The 25,505-nt window shown below is 38.9% G+C and overlaps 1 protein-coding gene across 6 annotated transcripts in view; it reads right to left on the bottom strand.

The window, feature by feature from the left end:
* The window catches only part of PSD3 (pleckstrin and Sec7 domain containing 3), a 559,602-nt gene that overhangs the window by 75,720 nt on the left and 458,377 nt on the right, over window positions 1–25,505 (bottom strand). For all 6 annotated transcript variants that reach the window (XM_053578222.1, XM_053578223.1, XM_053578226.1 and 3 more), the window contains one exon: window positions 18,652–18,845. In XM_053578222.1, the coding sequence (XP_053434197.1) occupies window positions 18,652–18,845 (194 nt within the window). The remainder of the gene's footprint in view (window positions 1–18,651; window positions 18,846–25,505) is intronic.

Below are 25,505 nucleotides of genomic sequence, written 5' to 3' on the forward strand. Positions count from 1 at the left end.
ATTATTTCTTTATTGGCTTACATAAAATCATATAAATTGTTCTAAAGCAAAAGTATAGATTAATAAAAGGTTTTTTTATTCTTAATCTTTTTTTTTTTTGGCCAGGGCTGGGTTTGAACCCACCACCTCCGGTATATGCGGCCAGCGCCCTACTCCTTGAGCCACAGGCACTGCCCCCTATTCTTAATCTTAATACAATTAAAATCTGTAACTGGAAAAGATTATCACCTGAATATCATGTCATTTTTCTATACATGTCTGTCCAAATATATAGGGATATTCATTTATTTATTTTCCTTTATCAAATACCTGGCTGTCTGTAGGCCTTCTTTAAAGGGGATACCTGACTAAATTAGGGAGTATACTACTCTAAGCAAATCCTTTAAATTTCTTTTGACTGCATACACATATTTGGGGATTCTTAGGCTTGGAACTAAGTGAATATACACAATACAGGTGCTCCTGCCAACACCACACTGAGATATGTACCTGGCAAGAAAGGGCTGAAAACATCCGCTCTGCAGGTTTCCAGGGGAAGTAAAAAAACATCAATCCTTCTGTTTCCACTAGGAGAGGCTTAAAAAGTGTGTACTCAAAAATATGTGACCAAAAAAAAGATAAGAGTATTATCTCCTTTGTAAAGAAAAAAACATGTGACCAGTATGAACCACAGATCAAATGTATAAGAAATAGTCACTCTACTGTTCAATAGGTTAGATTTGGAGCCTACCCATGTGACAAGTGTGCATAGGGATGTGACTAGGGGTCGAGGGAGCACAGCAGGATGGCGGTTGGCCTGCGGTGGGGCAGGCGCCAGACTGGGGAGCAGACCAGCTGGTTTCCAGCCCTTTCCAGATTTCATCTGGTCTGACACATAGCCTGTCCTCCACCAATCCCTAACTGGATAATTCCCGGCAAGTCAGTCAACCTGCTTCATTTTAAAAGGTGGATAATTCACGGCAAAGCACTAGCTACTGATGGACGAGAATTTGGGAGAAAACCCTTTTGTTTTCTGTTTGAGACCGCAGGCCCTGGAGTTTAAAGGCTTTCCCTGAAGTCCCAGAGCGAGGTTAGCGGCATCCTGAGAGCTCTCTAGTTCAAATATCTATCAATCTGTTTTTCTAACTTTGGAAGCTGAAATCTATGAATCCATGAACAAGTTCACAAAATTTTGAACAATCCTTTCTTGTTATCACACTAAGTCTACTAAGAATTAGTTAGTGGTCCCAAAGAGCTCTCCCAGGTGAAACTGATCTTAATAGTCTACCCACGAGAGGCCAACACTAGGTCAGTCTTTCGCATTTTCTCCTTTTCCATCTCTCACAGAACTGTAAGACTTCATCTTGTCTTTGGTCAATTACAATTTAGTTGCCTAAGACATGAATGAAGTGACCTGTGATTCTGCCAAAAAGATAACTTAGTGGCAAGTGCTCCACAGTATCAAGGTAGGATGCTATACAGCAGCGCCCCGAGTGCTCTCACATGGCAATCTGTTTAATCCACACTACGACACTTCAGAGTAAGGTACCACTGTTATCTCCTTTTAACACAGAAGACAGTGGGGGACCAACAGGTATAATTTAGGGGAAGGAGGGACCACTGGGCACTAGAGTAGGCTGGGAAGGAGGCAGGCTGTGGTTTTAAAACCACACACACTGCGCTGCTACTGCAGCTTAGGGAGGATCCAGGTGAGACAAGGGTCCAGACACCAATGACAAGCAGCATCCTTCCTCATAATGACACTGGAGAAGGAGCTGAAGCTGACTGCACAGCACAGGCCTTATCAGGTACGAAAGACAGGTAAAGAGCTGGAACTGTTGTTACAACGACCAGATGGGAGGAATGAATGAACAGATTACTGTCTGGGAAGGCTCTCAGTACAGGGGTGGTGGGTGCTGGTATGTAGATGTGTTTTAACGAATGTCCAGGTGTCCACTGTGAGAAGGGTGTTCACTGAACTTGACTAAGCTAGACATTTTCTATGCTGGACATACTTTCACGACAGTTTCTAATATGCATACCAAACTTAATCAATTGCTTTCTTTCTTCTAGAAAATAAAAGGACCTTGGAATGTATCATTCCAATCACCTGCCTCCAACCTTACATGAGAAGTATACTATTACTTTACCTTTTTAAAATATGCTACCAAAATTGGCATCATTATTTTTCTATAAACTACTACTCTCCGTTAGATTTCCCACGTGTTTACTTGTATCTGTACTCATCAATTCTTTTTGTATTTCACACTGCTCTTCGGAAGCCATTTCAATTACTTCTGGAAGTCTATCTTTACTAGTTCCCTTAGTGAGGGTCTTTGAAATTTTAATTATTATGCATACATAATAGCTGTATATCTTTACAGGGTACATGTAACGTTTGATTCAGGCATACAGTATCATTTAATCTAAGCAGGGTAATTGGGGCATCCAATAGCTTAGGCATTTATCATTTCTCTGTGTTAGGAACATTCCAATTCTACATTTTTTAGTTTTTTTTAAGTATACCATAACTTATTGTTGATTATAATCTATTTTTGATTTTTGTTTATATAAACATGTCTTTATTTGATAAAAAAATTCTGAGTTAACAATTGCTTTTTCTTAGGAAGATATCATTTCGCTATCTTTTGTCTACCATCGCTGCTGGAATATCCACTTGGAGTCTAAGTGTTTTCTCTAAGCGTGGGTTTTTAAAAATTTATTTAGCCTGGTGTTCTCTGGGCTTCCTGTGAGGCATTTGGACCTGTAGTCATTATGCCCTTGAATGCTCTCTCTCCTCACTGTCTCCGCTGTTGTAATCTCCTAACACTCCACTCTGACTTCTCACTCATTCCACTGTGTCTTAACTGATCTGTCATATTCCCCACCTCTTTGTCCTTCTGCACTAAACACTGTAATTTTATCTCTAGTATTGGTTGGCCAGCCAGATCCCAAAATGCCCTGAAGGTTTAGCAGCCCCAAGGTCAGCTCACCTCCCGAGATCTGCCCTCAAGCTTTATTTCTAGCCTAACAGGATTTCCCTGCCCTTGTTACAGGTTCATTTACTCTTTTAAAAAAATGTTTAAAAATATTTTATCTATCATTTTTCAGTCTTTTATAATGGGAGAGTTTCAGAACCTGTAAGTCATCATGTTGAGAAAAATAGACTCTCTGGTTCTTTTATCTTTCCTTTCTTCTAAAAAAAAGAATTGATTCACCAACTTTGTAATCTAGGAAGAATACTTTTGGAGCAGGATATGAGAGATATTGGTGGGGAGGACAGGGAGCGAGAACCCAGAACAAGGGGACCCAGTAAGGAGGCTATTTCAAGAGCCCAGATGAGAGAAAAAGGCCAGAACATGGATAGAGTTGTATAATAAATTAAGATGAAAAAAATGAAAGTGAAAGGTGTTACAGGTAGCTGAGCATCCATACTGCAGTGCTCTGGGCTCTGGGCAGCACCCAGGTACGTTCCGTGTGATCCACACAATTCTTTCGGGTAGGGATCATTGCTTCTATTTCACACTCATGTCTCATTGTTAACTATGTCTGCAGTTCTGAAAGGTAGAGCCAGCTGCATGGAGGCTGCCATCTGAGTCAGCACAGTTCTGGAAAGGAAATGTGTTCCAAAGATACATGAAGCAGGAGAAACAGCCCAGGCTCCGACTCTTTGCAGTGGTCAGGTCTGCTCCTCCTGTGCCCTGGGCACTTAAAGCAGCAAAGGAAACAATGAGACAAGAGAGGAACACAAGCCAGGTACTTTCTCGAATCTCACTTACCTCTAGTGCTTTCAAAGGCGGCCTTCCTCTGAGCTACAGATCACAGAATAGAGCAGTGGTTCTCAACCTTCCTAATGCTGAGACCCTTTAATACAGTTCCTCGTGTTGTGGTGACCCCCAGCTATGAAATTATTTTTGTTGTTACTTCCTAACTGTAATTTTGCTACTGTTATGAATCGTAATGTAAATAGCTTACATGCAGGAGACCCCCAAAGGGGTTGCAACCCACAGGTTGAGAACCACTGGAATAGAGGCGCAATCTCTGTGTCTGCCCTCTCTGCTTCTACGGCCTAACATTTTTGCAGAATCGTTATCCTTTACCAATAATAATTATAGTACTAGGAAGAGCAGCTAATGTTTACTGAGCACATGCTGTTTAAGCTCGGCATGTCAAGAGCTGTTCCCGGACCTGACATGTATAAATGACAAGGGAGTCACGACTACAATCTCCATTTTACAGATGGGAAACCTGAGACCCCACCTGACCTGCAGAACGTATTTCCCCAGAGCACAGGGCCCCTTCACTCTGGCCTATGTACAGGGAAAGGCGGGTTAAACCAGACTCAGGAGATGACTTCTTGGAGAGCTCTGAGATCCAGGAGTGATAGTCCATTCAAAAGCCAATTCAGCCCATACCCTGACTTTTGAGAAAGAGCACTGTTCAGGCGGTGCCTGTGGCTCAAAGGAGTAGGACGCTGGCCCCATATACCAGAAGTGGTGGGTTCAAACCCGGCCCTGGCCAAAAACTGCAAAAAAAAAAAAAAAAAGAAGAAGAAGAAAGAAAAGGCACTGTCCCCATCACATTGGAGGGATGCCTATACACAGTCTATATCATCAGCCCTGGCTTGGGAATAGCTTCCAGCCCACTGTGGGTTAAAATAAGAAATGAAAAAAGCCAACAAGCTTCTGTGATTGATTGTTAATTTGCACCACACACACACACACACACACAGAAAATATATTTCTGCAGTAGAAAAACTGGCAGTTGCTCTAAAAGGTGGGTGATAGTGGAACTATCGCTGAATCTTCAATATTGCAAACCAGTTAATATTTTCTCATCTGGATTATGCATTTGTAGAAATCGATTTAGAAGTATAAAGTACAGTGAATAATATTTTGGCTTCAATTATTACCACCGATCTTTACAAAAGAGTAAACTGCATACCTGGGAATGAAAGAACAGACTGTCAGCCTTTTTTCATAAAGAGTAAAGGATGGAATATTCCTAAGCAATAAAATATTCAGTAAGCAGTAATGATGGATATATGCCAGAAAATGAGAATGATTTACCATTTTAATCTTCCCTTGAAACTCCATGCAGAAGTTTACATTTGCATGCTAATTGGGAGTGGGTTGTGCTTCAGATCTTACTGCTCTAATTTTTCCATTTTATTGAAAGGGCAGAGTATTTTTTTCCTACTTCAAAAATCTTCTGTTTTTAATCACTCTTTACTCTGGGTTCCCTGACCATCTCCTTTGTTTTCCTTCTCTTCAGGTTTAGTATCAAAAGACACAGTACGCACAGGAAGACAGAGTACATATGTTTTCCTGTTTATTTCCTTTGATCGCATTGCCTGTTCATTTCATTTGCTATTTAACCTTTCCTTCCTGTCTGGTATCTTGAAAACATTCTCCCATTGTCCCACATAAAATGACAAAAAATACGTTCCATAGACAAGGTCAGTAAGCCATATCCACATTAATGAGACAGAATTCTTTCTTATGGCCTGAAGGCCCTGCCAGGCCAAGAAACAGCAGAAATGTGGGGATGAGATAGTTCTAATGCAAAATACCTTCAATTTCCTTATGTTCTGCAGAGAAGATATAAGGGATCCTAGTGAGGGCATTCCAAAATAAAACAGCACCTTGCTGAACTTGGAAACAAAGATGAGCTCAGCAAAAGTCCTATCCTAATATAATTAGGACATGCTTATATTAGATTTTTACAGGGTACTAGACATTTTAAAAATTGCTCTGTATCCCTTGTGATGGTATCTGCAAACTGGCCAAAATTCTTAAACTATCTACCCTGAAGGATAAAGAAATAACGCTTCCTTAGTAAGAAGCAATCACAGAGGCAGTTGAAGATAAAATGCAAGGAGGGAGTCTGCATTCTGCAATTGGTTTGCAAAGGATTTAGATTAAGTTAATAGATGGCAGCTCACAGATCATTAAGTGAAGTTAAGGGTAATCCTTGTTTATTTTTCCCTAACTTTCTTCCAGGAAATATCCTCAGGCCCCAGAGAACTATTAAATCTTAATTAACAGAGCAGTGAGGGCACTTTGAGGTTATTGCCTAAAGCAATCAAGTCCAGGTAAGCATAACAGAAGTTACCAGCTGGGAGATGAGTCACCTAACCCTAAGCAACTCATAGTAACAATTATGCCCAGGTCTGTAAAAGGGTGGTAGAAAGAAAATAGTGCTATTACTATCTTATATTCCTATCATTTATCTTTGAAACCTTTAAGGCAATTTATACATGTTTAAAAAAGAAATCAGTTAATGCTTATGATCTTTCTTTTTCAGATAGGACACTTTGTCAACTTTATAAAAGGGAAGACTGGGACGGCCTTAAAGGAACCGGAATTACAGCTATTGTAGAACATGAAACAAAAGAGAGAATTAGAAGAATGCCCTATCTAAAACCTCTCAGGGTGGGGTGATGTTCACTCATTCTGGAGATGGCTCTATTCCTTTAAAGAGGTCTTCAAGACTTTTACCCTAAAATGATCTTTCTGGAATGGCAGAGTGTCCTGAACTGGGACCCAGGGACTTGGATTTTATTCACACCACGAAGTTGACTGTTTCTCAGATTTTCAATAAGTCACCTAACATCTTTGGTTGCAAATCTATAAAGTGAATATGCTGCAATGTATCATAATTACTTTATAATGTGGTTCACTTATATATTAGGCAAACAAAAAAAATTATTAGGACACACCCTCTTACCCCTGAAGATTTATATACAGAGGCAGCAACATTAACAATGAAACTTAATACAATAGGAAAAGCTGAATAAGCCAGACGGTAGCATATCACTAGCCTAAGACAGTCAGAACTGAGGAGGTAAAATGGGGAAGAAGTCATTAATTCTGCTTATGAGTAGGATTTAGAAGTTAGAGGAGACTATAAGTGAGGATTTCAGTTTTAAGCAGGACTCTGAAAAAGAACAACAGATTTTTCTTTTGACCTTCACCTTCTCTACACTCCATGCCATGTACTGTAATACAATGAATGGAAGTGTGGATCCCAATTACAAAGTTTCAGAAGATTGCAATACCATCATTCTTTACTAAGATGAACTCTAGAGTTCATCTAGAACTCTGTGGATCATCTTAAGTGAACCACATTATAAAGAGTGAACAGAGTATTTTTTATTCCTTTAAAGAATACATTTAGGAGCCCGAGAACCTGGTCTGAAATACGAGTTTCACTTGAGTAACCTTGAGTAAGTCACTTAGTCAGCTCCGTGTTTAATTTCTTCCTGTGTAAAATAGGAGCAAGATAGCACCCACCTCACAGAGCTAGTCTGAAAATTAGGTGAGTTAATATTAATATATGTAAAGCCTTAAGAAGTTTCTTTTTTTTAATGAAGGATATAGTCTGCTAAAAAAAATCCAATTTTCACGCTAAAACACAAAAGACTTTTAAAAATTTCACCATGTATTCAGATTTTTTTCTTTGCTAATGAATATTTTGTGAAACCATTCACCCAGAGACATTACTGATGCATTTTATTTGATTTTATTTACTTTCAAGACAGAGTCTCACTTTGTTGCCCGAGGTTAGAGTGCGTTGGTGGTATCACAGCTCATAGCAACTTCAAACTCAAGGGTTCAAGCCATCTTCTTGCCTTAGCCTCCTGAGAACTGGTGGATTTTTTAACAGAAAGGGGGTACTTAGCACCTACCAACCACAATTAATTGGTGGGAGGGTTAAGGACGGCATATTTTTTAGCATATTGTTGTTTTCATTTTGTCCCAAGCCTGTCTTTGACATTGGAGATATCAAATATGAAGGCAAATAATAAAAGTAAATAATAGGATTAAAGACAAAAGTGCATGAAATACTTTCTATCCAAGCAATGAGCTACAAGGATATTCACATCTGACTCATGAACAAATATCCACAGTTGGGTAGGAGATGGTTTCACTGGTAGCACAGGGAGAATTTACCAGGCTTATGCTGAGGTTGGAAAAGAGAGACCAGAACAAGAACAGGAATCATTAGCTGGGAGTTACAAGAAAAGTGTGCAAGAAGCAACAAACCTCACTCTATGTTATTTTTTCAGGAAAAACCCAGAAACACTAGAGTCACAGAAATAATTTTTAGGATTTCAACAAATGAACTACTCCTTTATCTTACATTCTCTCCAGCTAGAATATTATTTTCCCATATATGATCAAGACTTGCCCTCCCCCACTTCAATTAGGTCTCTGCTCAAATGACACTTGTGAAATGTAATATCCAAAAATGGCATGGCTCTGGTTCAGAGCTCTAGAATGAAGCCAGGAAGTCATTCTAAGGACCCCTGCACGTGCTGCAACCTTGCAAAAAAACAGACAAAAAAACAAAACAAACAAAAAAAAAAACAAAAAAAACCCTGCAGGAACTTGTCTTCAGTCTTTTGAACTATACCAAATGTTGTAACAGCTACAACATTCTGAAAGGCAGCTGAACATTGCCAGCACCACAACTCCAAGAATGAAGGGGCTAAGGACTGATGTACTAAACTAGCCGCCTTCACCAACGAGAATTCTTTCGAAACAACTTGTGTAATCACCCTCAGCTTCTTTTCAAAACCCCCTACTCCCTCTCTTCAGAATACAACCTGGTTTCTACCCAAATCTGTGTCTCCTGACTTGTTAATTCCAAGAACCCAATAAATGCCTTCTCTTGCTGTGTTACGGTCTGGTTTTTCACCTCCTCTTGGCTGACACCCTCGCCCAGGGGTTTCCTCTACTCACGCTCTGACATATAGCAGCTGTGACTTTCCTTCACCCTCTCCTAACCTTGGATTTATTTTTCTTTGGATCTCTTACCAGTCCTGTGAATTATCACACATTTATTATTGAGTTCCCCTTCGATAGACGGAAACCTTGAAGGAAGTACTTTGGTGTGTTGCTGTGTCCACAGAAAAGATTAACCCCTCTTCCCAAATAAAACATATCAGATATCTCCAACAGACGTGTACATGATGTTGATGCAACATATTATTTAAAAAAGTGTTTTATCATTTAGGTAAAATATGGTAGAAAATTCAGGTTGTTTAAAGAGAAAAGGTGAGGTGGGCTAAAATGTTGGTACAGATTATTCCAACAAGAAAATGTTTTATATGGAAATAAGATATCAGTAAACACTCAGGCTCGTAAGAAGCAAATATAACTTGACAAATTTCTATGGGTTTTCAGGGGTAAAGAACGAACATCTGTGGGATAAGTAACTTCAAAATTCTAGGAAACATCCTTCTCCACAATTCTTATACCTGTGAAGTGGATTCGACCAAAGGAAAAAAGCTAGCGAACTTGCTGTTTTGAGTAACCACCTCAAAAAAGTTGGGCATAGTGAAATGCTACTGAAATTCAGTAACTTCATTTATGTGAAAACTATGAATGCTGAACTCTAAGAAAATCAAGCATACTAATGATTTTTTCATACTCTCTTGAGCAATTTATAAAGCTCTTATAAAACTTAGGGTCACAAAAGCAAAATAGCCACCTATTTATCAACTATGATGTACCCTAAAGGTAAGGAAGTAAGAGTTACCTATGGGCAGGGGATTCAGAGTTTGCTGGCACAGCAACTTTCTAAATTCCTTTGGCTACCAGAAAAATCACACCTTTCCTAAACTCCCTAACCATAGGAGCTCTCAGGCAAACTGTCAACTCCCCTCCCCCCCAAAGCTGAAATTTACAACCCAGATCCTACAACCCAGACTGGACAGAGGACCAGCCTTATAAACATCTGTTCCTGATAAGCATCTATAGACTTCAAGCCAGTGTCAGCCAGCTTACAGACCCTGCATACAAACTGTCCTTGTGTCTGACAGTTCTCCTTTTGACATAAAGAGCCAAAACCCATTTCATTTTAATGCTAAAACTCCACCTTAAATTGAACACGGGATGTACGTTACGTACATGTTTACCCACTGCACCTGCTTTGATCCCCACATAGATATGTATAACTCCCTCTCAATCTGCTGAATATGTACAACTCTATTGTGTCATACAGAAGCTGTGAGGCGTAAACTCTTCCTTCTCTCCTGGGACAGCGAGCACCCTCAGTCCACACCAGAGACTATTTCTTCCCAGTCTACAAACTGCTAGCTCCAGGACAGCTCTCCTTCTATTATTTAGCCATCCTGCGTTCTAGACCACAGATATATAAAGAGCAAAGTGCTAAAATAAAATTTAAGGTTAAATCATTGCAGTCTATCTGAGAAGTACAGGTAACTGCTGAATCAGACTAGTAGGCTTATCAAGTGATAGCAATTTCAGAAGCACCTTATGACCCAGGGAAAGACAGAGCCAAAGACCCTGCTGAGCATGCATTTCTGCAAATAGCAATTCAAATCAGCTATTGTAATTGTAAAACAGCCCAGGGCCTCTGGCACCTTTTAAATGCCTCTGGGCAAAAGTAGCTGAAGGTCAATAAAAATAATTTAGAGTGGCAAGGTTGAACAGATAGAACCTTCTCCAAGGATGCTGATAGAGGCCTGACTGCTTTCCCTCAAACATAGGAGGCTCCAGGAGAGACTTCCAGCTCCATCTTCTGAACTGCTCCTGACTCTCATTACAAGGGCCAGGGCTCTGCCTTACTGCTCCTGTAACGGTGCCAGAGAACCGCTGGCTGCCACAGGATGGTTGCATCTGAAATGATGCCCTTGTGTTTACCTCAGCTTTCCCCAACCCAAGCCAAGCTGCTCCTATTTATCAGATGTCCAGGGCTCTCAAGTGCTTTCCACCGAAGGAAATCAAATTATTTCACCCCCAAATACACTTCGTTGTCTTATTTTGAGATGGCTGTTCAGAGGGGCTGCAAACCTAAGAAACTTTGCAAAGCTGTCTTTTGGGGGAGAAAGAGGAATTGCACTGACACAGCCAGGCTTTCTCTGAGGACCTTCCTTGTCTGGAACTCGGAAAGATAAACACAGAGTCTGACACTTTTAAAGGTCTAAAAGAAACATCTACCATCCTTTTTCTCCGAGGGCTGCAACCTATAAGGTCTTTTTTACATAAAAAGACCATCTTTGTTAAGCAACAGGCCGCATCTTCCTCCTTTCCCATAACCTGTTTCCCCACAATCCAAATCCTCATTCTTTCTCTAAACTTAGCAGGTATATAAGCTCCTGCACCTCACTGGGGGTTGGGGAATCACTCTGTGATTTTTCCCCAATGTACACACTAATAAATTTGTATGCTTTTCTCCACTTAATTTGCCTTTCGTGGGTCGGTTTTTCAGTGAACCTTCAGAGACAAAGTGGAAGTTTTTCCCTTGGCCCTTACAGAACATCACAGCTCACAGCAACCTCAAACTCTTGAGCTCAAGTGATCCTCTTGCCTCAGCCTCCCAAGCAGCTGAGACTACAGGGGTCCACCACAGTGACTGGCTAGGTATTCTATTTTTTAGTAGAGATGGGGTCTTGTTCTTGCTCAGGTTGATCTCAAACTCCTGAGCTCAAGCAATCCACCCACCTCAGCCTCCCAAAGTGCTAGGATTAGAGGCATGAGCCACCACACCTGGCCATGATTAATCTTTGAGCCTAAAAATTTCATGGGCTGCCTTTTGTCATTCAGCTGAATGACAAATATCCAGGTGTATCCTTACCCTCCTCAAGAGTAAAGACTATTGGCACACAGCTCAAAAACAGTTTTAAAAATAAATCTGTGACCTACGTAGTTTCAAAGCTCCTCATCCTCTTAAGTTACTACTATCTAATGATAACATTTTTTTATTCCTGTCTTGATCCCTTTAGGAAACGCTCACAGTATTTGCAATTTCCCATTTTCATGAGATTATTGGAGAATAATATATATACTGCAATAAATGACCACAACAGAGACAAGAATTTTCTTCTTTTCTCCTAAATGTTAAGTAAACTTAAAAGGTAAACAGAATGAGTCAACAGTAAAAATAGAATAATCTCTAAATATCAGAGGCAGTGAAAACTGTGCATTCCTCTTGCAGAAAGAAATATGTCAGAGTTTCTGAACACAGATCTTTTGGTGCTTACAAGAGCGCCAGTTTACATTTCACTATTTCTTGTCACAAGTACCGCTTCTGAGGGGAATGATACGGGGCCTCTTTTAACTAACTTTCCTGCAGGAAAGAGGAGATTTTAAAGACACCAGTCATCCAAAGGGAATGTAAAAACCTAAAACCAACTTCTTTTAGTCTAACTGCTGGATTGTGCAGAGGCATTCTCCATCTAGAACTGCCCTTATGGATTGATGGAGGGGTACAAGGCAAGAACTAGGGTAGAGGCCCCAAAACTGCTGTGAAGGAATAGGCTTAGGTGAAACGATGATAACAATCAGCCACTGTCCCCTCCTTTGCTTGGTAATAGTCACTGTCTCCGTGTTTGCTTCAAATTGCTACTCTGGAGGGCACTACTCAGGGTGCCCTCTGGAGGGCACACTCTTTTATTAAATCATAACTGTGTACATTGATGCTTTTATGGGGTTCAGTGTACTGATTTAGTATACAATGTGAAATGCTTACACTGAACATATCCATCAAAATTAAACTCTATTTTTACTAGTTTTGAAATGTACCATTACATCATGCACATTAGGTGAGGTCCCCCCAAATGCCCTCCGTCCTCCCACTCTCCCCCGCCCCTCCCCTCTCTCTCCTCTTCCCTTCTACTTTCTGGACTCTAGTTATGTTTTACCATTCATATGAATGTGTAGGGGATTATATATTGATTTCACAGTAGTATTGCATAACACATCCTTAACTCTCCTCCACGAAGATCCTTAACTCTTCTCTGTAAATAACGTCACCTGTTGGGAACCCAGGGTTAGTTTTTGAGGTCTCTTCCAGGTCCTGCACTCCAGTGGATTGAATGACCAACTCAGACCCTTCATCCAAGGTCCTGCACTCCAGCGGACTGAATGACCAACTCAGACCCTTCATCCAAGGTCCTGCACTCCAGCGGATTGAATGACCAACTCAGACCCTTCATCCAAGGTCCTGTGCTCCAGCGGATTGAATGACCAACCCAGACCCTTCGTCCAAGGTCCTGCATTCCAGTAACTGACCCACCTAGACAGTAGCCATACTGATAGTTCTGCCCTTCTGCCCAAACTGTTTTCAAAAACCCTGTCCCTCCAGTTCCTGGAGAGGTGGATTTGAGAAATTTCTCCTGTCTCCCCGCTTAGCATTATGTAGAATAAACTTTGCTATGAACCCTGCTATCCCTGGATCTGGGCTGTCTTGGGTACTGCAGGTGAAACTGGCGGGGGTGGAAACTATTTCATGGAAACTATACTTCCATATGACAGACTGTGACTTGAGAGTTCACATGGCCGCCCTCACTGTGCTGCTCTAGGCCTGGTACGGACAGGTCACGCCACTTCATTCTACCCTCTGCTGCCACAGACCACCCTGCTTGCCACAAAGTGCAAAGAGGAGGGGAAACCTAAGCCTACTTCTAAAATAACTGCTTTGTTTTGCCTCCACTTAAAGAGTCGTTCTCTAACAGGAGGAGACAACTGTCTTACTGGGAGGAAAAGAACCCATTTCACTTTTATTATCATTTAATTATAGTGTCGCTGTTCCCAATGTTATACAATAGCAAAGAATTCTGCCTGCATTGCCATTATAAACTATTTCCAGTGGGTATGACTCAGAATAACATCGACTTTCTCCAATTTGACATGTGGGACTAAATTTTCAAAACTTTTGATGACAGCCAAGCATGTAAATCCTTCTCTAAAATGAAGGAACCCCCCCTAACCTTTGCAAGGTGCTCCCTAGCACTTCTTACAGCCAAAGTATTTAACATGAAATTGAAAATATGAACCATCTACAGTTCTTACATCCTTAAGAAGCAATTACTACATCAGTGGTTCAAATCAAAAGTTTTACTCAGTGGGGTAAAATGATTAAAATATCTATACAAGAATGTGATTTAGAAATTATCAAAATGACACGTCCACATAATTAGCCTCTTTGATTCACTCTACCCCAATTGCTCTAGTCTCCTATTCCATAAGAAGTTAATTTTGACATTTACCCTGTTTTTCCTGTAGTTAAGTGACATTATATATTTTTTCTTGGTACTAATTTTTGTTTTTCAGGTTTTCTAAATATTGTTTTTATTGCATGGATTTCAAAAAAAATAGTTATATTTTCTAAATTTTCCATGTAATTAGATATTCTAATGAGTTTTAAAATTTTTATTATGAAACACTTAAGGCATCATAGGGTTATCAAGAATAAAATAACATATGTCCACCAGCAAACTTAAAAATATATATATATATATTATCAATATAGTTGAACTGATTGTGTGTCAGTCTCCTGTCTCTCTATATATATTTTTTGAGACAGGGTCTTGGTAGAGTGCCGTGGCGTCACAGCAACCTCAGACTCTTGGGCTCAAGGAATTCTCTTGCCTCAGCCTCCCTAGTAGCTGGGACTGCAAGTGCCTGTCACAATGGCTGGCTATTTTTAGAGATAGGGTCTCACTCTAGCTCAGGCTGGTCTCGAACTCGTGAGCACAGGCGATCTGCCCATCCCAGCCTCCCAGAGTGCTGGCATTATAGGCATGAGCCACCGTGGCTGACCTTTGCCTGTCCGTATTTAATGGTTTCTATATATAAACGTACTCCTCTCCCAAACAGGATTGTTTTGTATGCTTTAGAATATTACCAGATTTGCAGATTCTTTTGCAAAATGCCTTTTTCATTCAACATTACTATTTGTGAGATTCACTCATGTTGATACCTGGAGCTTTAGTTCCTTCCTTTTCACTGTTACACAGTTTTCTATTATATGAATATATAAAATCCATTCATAGTTCCTTCCTTTTCACTGTTACATAGACTTTTATTATATGAATACACAACATCCATTCAATCTCTTATTGATGGGCATTTCAGTTATTTTATTTTGAGCTATTACAATGTTGCTATGAACATGACTTCATAAATGTAACCTCCAGAATGTAAAACTGTTAAGAATTTTTGTAAGTATCTACACACTTACAATTAATTGAGTTACAAGAAGCATTTTCAACTTTATTGAACGTGAGCAGCTGTTTTCCAAAGTGAGGATACCACTAATACATTTGCAGGGTAGATGAAAGCCCACTGCTCTAAATCCTTACCCATATTTGGTATTCTTTCAAATTGTAGCCAAAGTAATATACGTGAGATGACATTTCATCATGTTTTTAATGAATACCCTTGATTATTAATGAGGTAGAATATGTTTTCATATATATATGCATAAATATTGTGAATCTGGTTTCTTTTGCTGAGAATGGCCTATTCAAAATTTTTCCCATTTTCTACTGGGGTTTCTATTTCTTTTTCCTTTTTTTTTTTTTTTTTAATGCAGTTTTTGGCCAGGGCTGGGTTTGAACCCGCCACCTCTGGCATATGGGGCTGGCGCCCTACTGCTTTGAGCCACAGGTGCCACCCGGGGTTTCTATTTCTAATTCACTTATGATTTAAAAAATATATATACATTGTGGATCCTGATCCTTTATTAGCAATATGTTGCAAATATCTTCTCTCAATCTGGTAATTTTAAAATAAAGAGGCCTTTACTTTTAATGTCATTATATGTATGAATGTTTCCTTTAACGTTTCTGTAAATCTTAAGAATACCCTTTTTACATAAAGATCATAAAGTTATTATCAAATCTGTCTTCAAAAAATCTTAGAACTTTGTGTCTCAAATTTTTATATTTAGTCTACCGGAAAATGATTTTTGTGTGAGGACCCTCTTAGCACGAATTACAGAAGCACTTTTCTTCCTAATTATCTGAATTACCTCCTACATCATATATCAAGTTTTCATCAATACTGGAAACTGCTGCTTCTTGGTTCTCCTTTCCATTACATTGTCCTAACTATTTTTGCCTTGTTATCTCGGAAGATGTCAGCCTGGCCCGTACTTCATCCCCTCAAATTATTGTGTGAGGGGCCTGGTATGAGGCTGTAGAGAGTTGTGAGACACTGGTGTCAATAAGAAAAGCCTAACTAAATTCATGTAATTCAATTTGTAAAAATCACTGTGTTGGCCAAGTAAAAGACTGCTCCTAGCTTGAGAAAACTAAATGCATATTACCTAGTGATAGACTATCCTAAGCACACACACTAAAACACATCTTAAATGTTCTCTAAACATATTTTCTCAAGGAAAATGCTTTTTACAATGTTCTACAATTAGTTTAGTAGAATCACATTTTTATTCTACCAGTTTTACTGTTATATTATACTACACCCTTGGGTAAGGTGTTTGAGATCAATTTCGTCATCTATAAAATGGGGATAATAATATTTGCTTCATAGGACAAAGAGTAAGTGAGGTAATACATCAAGTACTTAGGATACAGTTCTAATACTGAGTAATTGCTTAATTACCACTATCATTTAGAACATTCATATAGTGAGTACATTATTTCTAGTCACTTCCTTGATTTACACAAGTATCTTACATCAGATGGATAAAACTAAGAGCTTTATGTTGAGCTTATGTTGAATTTTGTTTTTCATTCTACCTGACAAAATCCAGAAAATAAATTTTGTTTTCCAAATTGAACTTTTCAAAGCTTCCCCTTAATGTCAGATATAATGGGTCTGGTAAACACATACTTCTAACAGATATACAACAGCAGAAAATCTAGGAATGCAAAGAAAAAAGCAGAAATTAACCAATGTAACAGTTCCAGAAATGACAGAGAGGAAAGAATTCGAAGAAAATAACTTCAAAACAGTAATCACTGCAAATTTTATGACATATACAGAATGAAAATGTACGACAAAAGCACAACGGTGAGGAAGAAGGAAAGGGAAGTTATTAGGGTCTCAAACTAACACAGTGCTACCACGACAAGTTAAAGAAGAACACTATAAACCCTACAGAAACCACTAAAATAATTAAAGAAAGAGGTGCAGCCAATAAGCAAATAGCGAAGATAAAAACAGAACCACACACATGAAAATCATTGATCTTAACATAGGAAAAGAGAAAAAAAATCCCAGATGGAATAAGTAAACAACAAGAAGATGATAGATTTAAAGTCAATCATCTCAATAACTACTATACATGTAAACGGTATAAACACTCTAAAGACAGAGATTGTCATTTAACGTAAAAGACCCATCAATATTCTGTATAATAAAAAAATTTGAAAGACAAAAATCATGAATTAATAATATGAAGCTAGAAAATACTTTTGTATAGCATGAAAAAACTGAAAGAAAGCTGAAGTGGCTATATTAAGAAATGTAACCAGGAACCAGAGATGAAAAAGATAATTTCATAATGAGAAAAGGGTCACTCCATCAAGAGGATATAATATGCATAGCTGACAGGAATGCAAAGGTAAACAAACTTTGGGAGTTTCTTATAAAGTTAAACATATACTTAGCATATCAGCCAGCAATCTCATGCTCTCACTCTAGGTAACTTCTGAAAAGAAATGAAAACACACAAAGCTTGTATATGAATATCCCTAGTGGCTTTATTTATAATACAGGCAGTGCCTGGGTTATGAACAAGACAGGTTCTTTGGGTTTGTTCTTAAGTTGAATTTGTATGTAAGTTGGAGCAGGTACATTTACCTATTACCTAAATAAGGCCAGGAGTTTGAGGTTGCAGTGAGTTATGATAACACCACTGCACTCTAGCTTGGGCAACAGATTAAGATCCTGTTTGAAAAAAAAAGGAACACTGAAACTATACAAGCACATGGAAATTAAACAATATGATGTTCCAGAGTGTCCTACCTTTTGGCTTCTTTAGGCCATATTGGAGGTGCTCTTAATGAAATTGAAAACATCAAGATACTTGCTTAGCATCTTAAGTCAGTGTCAAAGCCCTGCAATGTTTTTCTTGACTGCAGTGGAGTCAAGAATCTAACATATTAGGTAAAAGTGCCCAGCACAGATGGAAACAGTCGTCTATCCATCCCTTCTTTCCAAGACTGTTTTTGCAGATGGGGAGGGACCCCATAGAGACATAGCCTACTAATTTTGATCATAGGTGTCAGCTTATACCACCCTGTTCAGCTATATCAAATTGCTGTTCCACTCTATGCAAAGATTATTCTAACCACATAAACATACTCCGTTCCTCTCAAACTTCAAACACCATTGACTATAAGAAGATAATATGTCTCATACATCACAGAGAAGTCAGAAGTCATTGGTGGGACTCCTTCAATGTGCCAGTACTAACTATACCATGCTCTCTCACATCTCAACTACCTATCTTATCAAAGGCCAATCATTCCACTTGTACTTTGAATCTTTCTTCCTCATTCCTCCCCCTTTTGTATGTGCGTGTAAAGATTTAACTTTTCCCTCAACCACCAGAAATACAGTCTCCATGAAGACAGGAGATTATCCTTGTCCATCCTACAGACTGCTATATTTTTGGCACCCAGGATAATAGGTAGCCAATGTTATCTTTTGAGAGGGGAATATAAAAAGTTTTCTAATTCTAAAATTCTATAATTCTACCTATTTCAGAGCAGGTGCCACACTGGATTTCTGATTTAGAGTTAGAGGTCTCATCAAACTTCATGGATACTTCTCTAGATAACCATATGATATTTCTTCATCTTTGACTTTATTTCAGGTAAATTCACTGTAAACTTCGAGCCTGAGAATGACATAAGTGAAACAGAAAATGATAACAAGTGATGCTTACTCTTCTTTCCATCCATATCTGCATGGATTTTCCGAGCCAAGAAGCCACTTTTGTACACAGCAGCATTTGGGTCATGAGGAATGTCCAAAAACGGGTTGGTAGTACTCCCAATTCGACTGATGGTCTTAGGATGTGTTCCATTAGCCTTCTCATCCGTACCTTCCGAGGGAGATTTTTTTTTCTCTTCGTCATCTCTAAAATGGAGAAAAACAAAGACGGAGCTAAACATCTACCATAGTATTCAATAAAAAGCTATTTAGTGTAAAGAACTACCTTGTATTCTAACAGTCTGTGACTTTTCATTACAATCACTATGATTAATAGCAGTCGCCATTTAATAGACACCTCCTATATGCTAGATATTAAGATCATGACAATCTTAAGAATGACATTTGTATCCTCTACAGGTGCCTGCTACAATGCCTGGCTAGTTTTTCTATTTTTAGTAGAGATAGGGTCTTGCTCTTGCTTAGGCTGGTCTTGAACTCCTGAGTTCAAGCAACTTTGAACTACTTTGGCCTCCCAGTGTGCTAGAATTACAGGTGTGAGCTGCCACACCTGGGTGAGTTTATTTTTTAAACTTTGATTATTCAATCTTTTTATAAAAACTTCCACCAAAATAACTACCATTAAAATATATTTTAAACTATTCACAAATGAATAATTATCAGAAGTATAACTGGGGGGAAGCCTTTCCCCCCACTATTGGTATTCTGTAAGTAATTATGACATATACGAAAATGAAACTGTACTCTTAAATATCAGTGCAGTAGAACCTCCAAAGTTAACCACCTCCCTACAGTGACCACCTCTTTTAAGTTGACCCAGTTTTCACAGACTGGACATGCACCACTTGTACATACCAGCACAGTTGGCCTAGTTCCACATGTTAACCACCTAGGAATACTGACCAGTTGTTTGTTATGGTCCCTTGAGTGATCAACTTACAGAGGTTCTACTGTATTTTGCTTTTATTTTTAAAGAATTTCAGGCTTGCAAGTTAGTACAGAGTTCCCATATGCCCAGCCTCCCCTAATATCAGCATCTTCCACAACCATAGGATTTTCAGAACTGAAGAATTAACACTAGTGCAATACCATGAGTTAAACTTCAGACTTGACTGAGATTTTGCCAGGTTTCTTTCATTAACTTTTCCCCCTATTCTAGGATCCTACGTATTGTCCTCTAGCACATCCCTCTAGTCTCTTCCAGGCCTTAACGGTCCTCAGACTTCCCTTCTCCCTTGTGACCTTGACACTTTGAAGAGTACTGGTCAGTTATCTTGTAGAATATCCTCAATTTAGGTTTGTCTGCTGTTTTCTCATGATTAGGTCAAGGTTATGCATTTTTGTGCAAGGAAAGCCCATAGGTGATGCCCCCTTCTCATGCATCAGATCCAGGATTTGGTTAAGGTAGTGTCTGACAGATTTCTCTACTGTAAAGTTACCATTTAACTTTGTGTCAATAAATGTTGGGGGCGGGGATATTTTGTAACTATGCAAATTTTCCTTTAAATTTTGCCCACTAACTTTAAACTTCATTAGTGGGTGGTGCAACAATCATTACTGTGGTGACTTAATGGTTCCCTCATTCATTCCACCTTCACTAATTGAAATTCTTCTGTAACTATGGACACATGGGTATTTCTTTCATTCTTTGGATTATAATAAAATACAATGGTTACTTTATTGTGCAAATTTTTCTAGCTTTGGCCTTTGGGAGTTAAATCAGGTATGCACCTATGAATGTGACTTAATATTAGGTATTAAAAGACGCTACAAGCTCATTTTGAATTTTCCTTGTCTCAGTCCTGAAATCACTACTTCTCTAAGGAGTCCTGGTTCTTTTTACAGGAGAATGGCGCCTAGAAACCAAAGGTAAATACTAGGTGTGCTAATCACTTCTTTAAGTGCTCTCAATCGACAGAGCTAGGGAAATACAGTCATGGCCACGGTTGATGACAACAACATATATATAGTCTACAACTATGGCTCCATAAGATTATAAGGGAGCTGACCAATTCCTATTGCCTAGTATTTACTGTATTTCTCATTGTTATTTTAGAGGGTACTCTTTCTACTTATAAAAAAAAAATAGTTAACTGTAAACCAGCCTCAGCCAGTTCATTCATGAGTCATCCCTGAAGAAAGCAGTGTTATCATAGGTGGTGACAGCTCCATGCACGTTACTGTCCCTGAAGATCTTCCAGTGGGACAAAGATGTGGGGGTGGGAGACAGTGACATTGATGATCCTGACCCTGTGTGGGCCTGGGCTAATGTGTGTGTGTTTGTGTCTTTGTTTTTAACCACAAAGTTTAGAAAGCAAAAAAATACATATTAAAAATAGAAAAGAACTTAAAGAATAAGGATATGAAAAAGGACAATATTTTTGTACATTTGTACAATGTGCACTTTAAGCTAAATGTTATTACAAAGTTTTAAAAATTTAAAAAGTTTATAAACTAAGGAAGTTACAGCAAGATAAGGCTAATTTATAATTGAAGTGAAACTAAAAAAAAAAAAAAAAAGTTAGTGTAATGTCCTAGGCCTTCACATTCACTTACTACTCACTCCCTGACCTAGAGCAACTTCTCATAATGCAAACTCCATTTCTGCTAAGTGCCCTAAACAAGTGGTACCATTTTTATCTTTTATACCACATTTTTTTTTTTTTTGAGACAGAGTCTCAATTATTAACCCTGGGTAGAGTGCCGTAATGTCACAGCTCACAGCAACCTCCAAATCCTTGGGCTTAGGCAATTCTCTTGCCTCAGCCTCCCGAGTAGCTGGGGTTACAGGCACCCACCACAATGCCCAGCTATTTATTTGTTGCAGTTTGGCAGGGGCTGGGTTTGAACCCACCACCCTCAGTATATGGGGCCGGCGCCCTACCCACTGAGCCACAGGCGCCGCCCTCTACCACATTTTTATTGTACTTTTTCTATATTTAGATATGTCTTGACACACAAATACTTGCCATTGTGTTACAACTGCCTACATATTCAGTACGTTAACACTCCGCACAGGTTTTTGGTCTAGGAGCAAGAGGTTAGAGCAGATGGCCTCTGAGTTCAAGCATTCCACCCACCTTGGCCTCCCAGGGTGCACAGTAGGCTTTATATCTAGGTCCGTGTAAGAGCGCTCTGTGTCTACACAAAGATAATATCTCCTACTGACATATTTGCTAGGACACATCACTGTCAAGTGACACATGGATGTATATATAAGTATATCCATGTATAGTCACCTGTATTTATTGATGTATGCCCCCAACCATTCCTGTCGAGTTCATACTGATACCTCCAAACTCAGCCAGCATAATAAGATTCATTCCAGCCTTCCCCTTTTGGTAATTTGTAGTTCTTCAACAGTGAGAAACCTGTCTCTCATTATCTACAAGATATTTGTTCAACCACAGTAAACTAGCTTCAGAATTGCTAGCCCATGCCTGTGTGAGCCACCAATCTATTAGAGCACACTGTCTGTATACAGTTCTTCTTACACTAAATACCGTTCTGTCAAAATACTATTTTCCAAAGTGACTGGGTCAGCTCCTTCTTTATCCTTCTCACAATGGTTACGTGGAAATGTTCCCTTGTTATAGTCTGAATGCCATCTTGCATTTCCCATATCTTGAAGTTTAAAAATACACGTTTTGAAAAGTGCACTTCTTGTGATAGTTTTATGGATTTAGGTAACGCATAGAGTCACGTATCCACCACAATAGCAAATAGAAAAGTCCTATCAACTCCAAACTTCCCTCATATAGTGCTTTAAGTCAATGCCTCTCCCCAACCAATCCCTGGCAATGGTCTCTTATCCCTATGGTTTTGCATTTTCCAGTAAGGCATATGAATAGTTTCTTTCACTTGGTAAAATACATTTAAGATTGATCCATCCTGTTATGTGAATCAATTGTTTGTTTCTTCCAATTGTGGAATACTTTTTCATTTTATTCATATTAGTTTATTTCTTTTATTACTTTGTTTATTCACCTATAGAAAAACATCTAGGGTTGTTTCTAGCTCTATATTTTATTTTTATTATTTTATTGTTATTTTTAAGACAGAGTCTCACTCTGTTGCCCTGGGTAGAGTGCTATAGCATCATAGCTTACAGCAACCTCTTGGGCTCAAGTGATCCTCTTGCCTAGCCTTCCCCCACCCCTCCCTGTAGCAGAGACTATACACACCTGCCACAACGCCTGGCTATTTTTTAGAGACAGGTTCTTGCTTTTGCTCAGGCTGGTCTTGAACTCCTGAGCTCAAGCAATGCACCCTCCTCGGACTCCCAGAATGCTAGGATTACAGCATTTTTTACTAAAAAAAAAAAAAAAGAAAAAAAGAGACATGTAAAAATACATTTTTGAATGTATTTCTCTTCGTTCATTCTTTGCAAGGCTTTTGTTTCTGGTCCCTATCTTAAACATGGTTATTGTTGTTAAATTTTAAGCCTTTTTAATTTTATGAAGGCAAAAAGTGGAAGCCTCATAAATACATGTACACGTGAAAATAAAAATAAAAAAGTAAAAAAAGAAAAGAAAAGAAAAAATCAGTGTAATGTTCTAGGCCTTCACATTCACTTACCAGCCACTCACTGACCCAGAGCAACTTCTGGGTCATTGTGCCTTACCCTGTACTGAAAAATTACTTCTGGCTACATACAACACTATATGATAATGACACAAAAAATACAGTACTACCAATCTTATATAGATTAGAATCAATCCAGAAGATTTCTATCCTTCCAATAAACTGTTCTACATTTCCCATTAAGATTCAGCACTGCGATGGCCCACAGCTAATACCAGACCCAATGGTGAAAGGTTAAACGCTTTTCCTCTATGACCAAGAACATGACAAGGACGCTCACTCTGACCAACTCTGTTCAACACCGTTCTGGAAGTGCTAGCAAGAGTAATTAGGTAAGGAAAACAAACAGGAGGAAGTGAAATTCTGCTTGTTGTTGACATGATCTTATTTATAGACAATCCTAAAAACTTTTCCCCCAAATTACTGAAATTGATAATCTCAGTGAAGTTTCAGGTTACAAAAATAAATTGTGTTTGTATACACCAACATCAAACTATTTAAAGAAGAAATGAAGAAAACCTCATTTACAATAGCATTAAAAATACTCAGCAATAAATTTAACCAAGTGGGTGACAGATCTGTACACTGCAAACTATGAAACACTGGTAAAAGAAATTGAAAACACGCACATAAATGGAAGGATTTATTTTGTGGATTAGAATTAATATTATTAAAAGGTCTACACTACCCAAAGGGATCTAAAGATTCAATGCTGTTCCTATTCAAATTTTGGAAACAAGATGGCCAGGTTACTGGAGTGGGCCCTAATCCAATATGGCTGATGTCCCTATTAAAGGGGAAAATTTAGACCCAGATGAACACACACAGAAGGAAGACCCTGCAAAGCTAGGAGAGAGGCATGGGAGAGATTCTCCCTCACAGCCCTCAAGAGGAACCACCCTGCTTGATCTTGGCCTTCTAGCCTCCAGGATTGTCAGACAATACTGTGTTTTTTAAGTCACTCAATTTGTAGCATTTTGTTACAGAAGCCATAAGAAACCAATATACTTAGATGCTTCCTCACCCCTGCTTCTGATTAATTTTACTACTTTTGCAGGTGCGGGTGTACCCTAGTGAACAAAACTCAGGACACCTGGGTCTGAGTACTTGTTCTTTCACAAACTCTACTATGATCTTGAGTAAGCTACAGCATCTCTCAAGGTCTCAATATCCTCATACGCAAAGTTCTGGGCTTCCTCGAAATCAGTAAATATAAGCCATGCAAAGCCTGTCAGGGAAGTAGGAGCCCAGGATGGACAGTAGGGTGTCTGGACCCCCTCCCCCCCGTCACTTTCAACAATACAACTCTTGAAAAAAGGCATGTTTTGGATCCTTTTTGGATCTAGTTCTCGTATTCCACAACTGTAGACTCTGTAGTGTCTACTAGGCGTAAACACAAGAAAAGATTAGGAGATCCTATGGGTCTCCATGACAGTTGACTCTAAATGGAAAACTATGCTAATAAGTTTAGGCCAAATGCTGCAAAAATCTCCCCTGTGCCATAGGGCACATGTCCCAAGCCTTACCATGCACGCGCTCCACAACAACAAAACCAAGTACACTGTAAAGACGGGATGGAGGGAGAGTGGAGAAGCAGCTCCTGATCCTTTCCTCTGTGGGGAGCAGATGTGATCAGTCCCACTGACACATCTGTGAGTGTCTCAAAAGCAAGGGAAACTCTACCTTTGTCCCCAGAGGTAGATTAGCATGTAAATTATACCTCAATAAATTAGTCCCCCCCTAAAAGAGTAAATGTAGTGGCTGAATGCAGGAACAGAATACTAAGGTAGATGCCATCTCAATATCGTGATCGGATGATTGCTGGAAAATAACATAAAGAAGGAAATTATACAAAAATATGCTGACTTATAGTGGGGTTTTGATTATAACACATCATATTATGCCATAAGGCAGGATGAGTTTAAAATGGATTTTTGTCACTTACCAAATATATATATTTGAAAAGCGTGTAGTTAAATTTAAAAATTCTGCTGAAAATATGAATTACATTTTATTTTCAAAAAATATCTTATTTTGACAAAGGCTTCTTAAATGTTAAGAAAAGGCAATGTTTTCATTAAAAATGTTAAGCTGTCACCAGCCCCTTAATACCAAAAAAACCCCCCAAAAACAAAAGGCTGTCCTATGCAAGAAAGATGTAGGTTAGGAACTTGGCTTTCTAAATAAAGGTTCTGACTGTATGCGGAATGCTTTCTGAACTAAGACAAACTTAGCCAGAGATGTTTAGTTGATTCTCAAAAA

Source organism: Nycticebus coucang, chromosome 24 (assembly GCF_027406575.1).
Source record: "Nycticebus coucang isolate mNycCou1 chromosome 24, mNycCou1.pri, whole genome shotgun sequence".
In the NCBI taxonomy this organism is placed as follows: Eukaryota; Metazoa; Chordata; class Mammalia; order Primates; family Lorisidae; genus Nycticebus; species Nycticebus coucang.